This window comes from Acomys russatus, chromosome 3 (genome assembly GCF_903995435.1).
Source record: "Acomys russatus chromosome 3, mAcoRus1.1, whole genome shotgun sequence".
Taxonomy (NCBI): Eukaryota; Metazoa; Chordata; class Mammalia; order Rodentia; family Muridae; genus Acomys; species Acomys russatus.
The window spans coordinates 16,173,722-16,178,025 of record NC_067139.1 but is presented as its reverse complement, the minus strand read 5'-3'; the positions used below and the strand labels follow the sequence as shown (position 1 = coordinate 16,178,025).

Below are 4,304 nucleotides of genomic sequence, written 5' to 3'. Positions count from 1 at the left end.
CACCCAAGTAAATGTTTTAGTTTACAAAAAGGTAGTTTTGATAAAAAACAAAACAAACAAACAAACAAAAAAACCCAGCCAACCAACCAAGCAAACAAAAAAAACCACTGGCATTCAAGTTGCCCTGAAAATTGCCTGAAGACGTTTTTTGTGTGTCAAATAACTTTTATGCCAAGATCAAGTTTCCAGCTTCAATCAAGTGACTTGAAAATGTCCACCTGACTAAAAGCTGTTTACATAGCTCAACTGGCTTGCTAAAGGTTTTTAGGGGGGAGAGAGAGAGAGACAGGTAGATCTATGTGTTGTGCTAACTCCTGCATGCCTCTGAGTCTAGGGAACCCTATTAATGGAAGGCACATCCTGGATCTTGTAAAGAAATAATCTGAAAATGAAACCACAAATATTTTGATCACAGTAGGAAAGGTTTTGTTTTGTTTTTGAGACTCAACTCTAAAGCCATTTGGGGGGGGCTGGTGGTAAAAATCTGTACCCCAATCTAGAACCACAAAGTGTTTTGTAAATCAATTGTTGAGTTTTATTTAAAAAACAAAAACCAAAACAAGCAGTATGCCTGGGCTTCATAAAGTTTATACACGAATATATACACGGACACAAATAATATTAAAATAAAAATCACACTTGGTTCCATGTGGTGGTGACCCTGGCACCCCACAAACATAATGCTAACTTTTCCTTTAAAGAAATTGCTTGGCCCAAGAAGACCACAGTTAGGTAACCACTAATAAAGCTGTAGCCGTTGCCTGCAACATTTCAATTCAGGTTTCAAAAATATATAAATAATTTAATTACAAAACCCAACATCCCACCCCCCCTTTTTGGCACAGTGAAGCATTGGTTGATAGCAGAGAAAATGACCAAAGATTGACAACTCTCTCACACTCAGTCACGCCTGTGACCGCCACACTCGTACACCCAGCGGGGTCTCAAAACCCCAAACAGTAGTCATCATTTATGCCATGGAGTGGTTCCCTGATGTACTTTTTCTTTTTTGTGGGTGGGAAAGATAAATCAGCGGAAGGTGCAACAAAAATAGTAATAGTAGGAGGGAGAAGAAAGCCTCTATGCAGGAGAGTACAGGCCTGGCCAAGAAATAGCAAAGAACGTCTTTGATCCTCTGTAAAATTACAAAAGACAAAGGAAACTATTCTGGACTAAGTTAAAACATTTAGGTCAAAATGCTTAACTTTAAGGCACGTCTGATGGAGAGTAAAAAAAAAATCTCTATTCCTCAGGAAAGTGGAAAGTGCACAGCCCTGGAGCCTGCTCAACAAATGGCGACCCCAACCCCACTCCAGGCCCTCTGCTGAGCTCTGAGCTCCCTTCAAGCTAGCAGAGTCTCCACCGGATAGGACAGGTGCTGGCCAGGACCGCAGCCCGAAGCCGCCTGCAGGGCCGAGGGCAGCCGTAGGGGGCAGTACAGGTGCGCCGCGCCACCCGTCTCCGGACCTCGGAATGGCTTGGCTGGGGCGGCAGTGGAGAGGGGCGCCAGCAGCAAGGGCGCTACCGGCTGTACCTCGGCCCCGCGCGACGCCAGCAGCGTGGGCTCGCCCGTGCCGTAAGCACAGAGCGGCAGCAGAGCGCCGCTGGGAGCCGCGGGAAGGAGCGCGGGGTAGGCGCGCAGCGGCGGGCAGAGAGCCGCGCCCCAGGGCAGCTGCACCTCTAGAGCCGTGTCGCCGTCGCGGCGGCTGCGAAACGGCTTGCTGAGGATGCTGTCGATGGCAAAGGAGCTAGAGAACTTGCTCGCCGGGCTGGAGCGCTCCTCCCGCCGAGGAGGCGAGCGCACGATCGGGGAAGACCGGCCCGCAAGCGCAGGCTGAGGGGTCCCCGCGGAGCCGGGTGAGGCTTCCTCTGGCGGCAGCCCAGACGCGGGGACCGTCGTCCGGTGGCTGAGGCGCTTGCGGCGGCGGCGGAAGACCCCGTCAGCGAAGGTATATTCGCTGTTGGGGTTGAGCATCCAGTAGTTGTCCTTGCCCCAGGGCCGCGAAGGGTCGCGCAGCACCTTGACGAAGCAGTCATTGAGGGAGAGGTTGTGGCGCACAGAGTTGCGCCAGCCGGTGTAGCTGCCGCGGAAAAAGGGAAACTTGCCCATGAGGTACTCGTTGATCTCAGCCAGCGTCAGGCGTCCGCCCGCCGAGTCGCGGATGGCCATGGCGATGAGAGCGATGTAGGAGTACGGGGGCTTAGGTCGCCGCGTGTACGGCTTGCTGCGCGTGCCCTCGCCGCCGCCCACGCTGCCCGCGCACGACCCTGTCGCTGAGGCCTGAGCTGTGCCATCGGCTGCCTCGGGACCGTCCTGGGCGCTCGGCCTGCCACTCGAGTTCCTCTCGCCTCCGCCACCTTCCAGATCCCGGGCGCCACCGCCCGCCGCCGGGCTGTTGGCCGCGCAATCCCCGTCTGAGCCTAAGGAGTCGTCGCCGGCCGCGGACAGCGGAGATGGCGCGTCGCTCCTGCCGGCCCCCTCCAGATCACTGCCCATCTTGTCCCCGTGGGCCGCGCGTGGGGCGAACACCTCCAATTTCATGCCGGCGCTGGTGCTCCTGGTCTAGCGCTGTACCCCTTTCCTGCGAGGTCGTAGGAAGCGAGTGGCACGCGGGGTGAGGATCCCGCGGGCCGGCGACCGCGTTTTCCCGCGAGGTACCGCTCCCGCGTGGTTCCGAGAGAGGCGCTTTCCCCGTAGAAAGGTCCTCTTCCGCTGGAATGTGTGTTTGGAGGGGTTATAAGTGTTGGGTGAACTGAGAGGTAGAGAAACAGAAGTTGGTGCAGTGCTGTCCTTACTCCGAGGTTTAGGGACTTTGGGCGGATAGCAAGCGTGAGAAGAGGGGCCACCCTGAGAAGCGGGTGACAGAGCGCGCCAGCCTTAGGATTTCGTGATGGGAGAAAAGAGCCGGCGCATCTGCTATCCGTCCAGGCGTCCAGAAGTGTTCCTTCGCTGGATGTCCAGGTCTCACGCAGGAGTCCTCGGGGTACTACTGAGATGACGTCCGATGGCGTACCCGCTACTCTTGAGGATACGATGCCTTCAGTCTCGAGAGCCCATGGAATGTAGTCTTCGAGGCCGCCGCGCCTGCAGCCGCCTTGCCACCCCCGGCCTCCCGGGGCAGCATGTCCACACTAGCCGGCTGCTGCAGAATCTCGCTTCCACCTTCAGTCCGCCCAATATAACCCTGCGGCAGCTCCGTGGAGGCGGGGCCTAGGCGCCCACGACCAGGGGGTGGGGGAAACGAGGTGGCCAAGGTGGCCGCGGCTCCCCTGCGGCGCTCACCAGGCCGAGGCCACGCGGCGGCGCGGCCACAGAATCTCTCTGGGCACAGGTTGTTTGTTTTGGGTCTGGCCGGCCCCGCCCTCCCGATCTCACCAATAGGGAGCGAGCGCGCAGCTGGGGCGTGTGCGCGCGTGTGCTCTTGTGTGGCGGCCCCGCCCCGTCCCGCAGCGCAGGTAGAAGCTTCTGGCCTCCCGCGACCACGGAGTGGGTTTCTCCGCCCTGAGATTCACCGCGTTGGTTTACCTGGTAGAGCCGACACATTATGATACCCCAGAGAGACACCTAAAAGGGCCAGGCCGACGGACTGAGACTTTACATAGGACTGGCCACGGTCCTGAGCTCTGCTTTGCTTGCGTTTTTGGTCAGCAAGAGCAGCGATTCTTAAGAAAGCAAACCCCTTTGGTGACGGCTGAATGGCTGAACTGCAGAAACCTCGTGAAACAGCCTTTGCATTGACTTCTTTCCCGCGCCCTTCCTCTGGTTTCCTTTCTATGGCTAACTTTTCCCCATGTAATAAGTAAAAATCTAGAGCTTGAAACTGTACGGATGGCTTCTTGCTCCTTAGTTAGCCTCCGACTTTCACTTTTATTTTGTCATACCTGGCTGGAGGCTGTAGGGAGGGAGGCAATTCCCCATACTTAATGTGGGGGTGGGAGGAACGGGACTTTGCGAGAAGGAGTGCCGGGGCTCTGCCTGCACTTGAGCCCCTTCTGAAGCTTTGAGACTTGGGCAGAGCCCACAGCGGTGCAATCCTGGGTTTGATGATCAGCAAGAGTCACCGGGTGATGTGCGTTCCTTGAGGCCTGAGCCAAGGGCAAGGCGTGTTTACCGCCATTTGTCTCCAGCCATCCTCTAGGACTTGCTTTGGCTTCAGCGGCACCAGTGTCAGACAGGAAAGGAGGCTCCCTTCTACTTGCACTCTCCTCCGGACCGGACCGGCGCCAAGTCCCTGTCAATTCTCCAAGGAAAGGGGGCCTTGCACCAGGAAAGGTGCACTTCTGACCCTATGCCCACCACGCCA

At 56.5% G+C, this 4,304-nt stretch overlaps 1 protein-coding gene across 1 annotated transcript; it reads right to left on the bottom strand.

Annotated features, from left to right (window-relative positions):
- Positions 1-833: 833 nt before the first annotated feature.
- Foxq1 (forkhead box Q1) lies at positions 834-2,546 on the bottom strand. The gene has a single exon (XM_051169557.1). It carries the CDS (start codon positions 2,540-2,542, stop codon positions 1,343-1,345), a length of 1,200 nt encoding a protein of 399 aa, XP_051025514.1. The 5' UTR covers positions 2,543-2,546; the 3' UTR covers positions 834-1,342.
- Between the last annotated feature and the right edge of the window lie 1,758 nt (positions 2,547-4,304).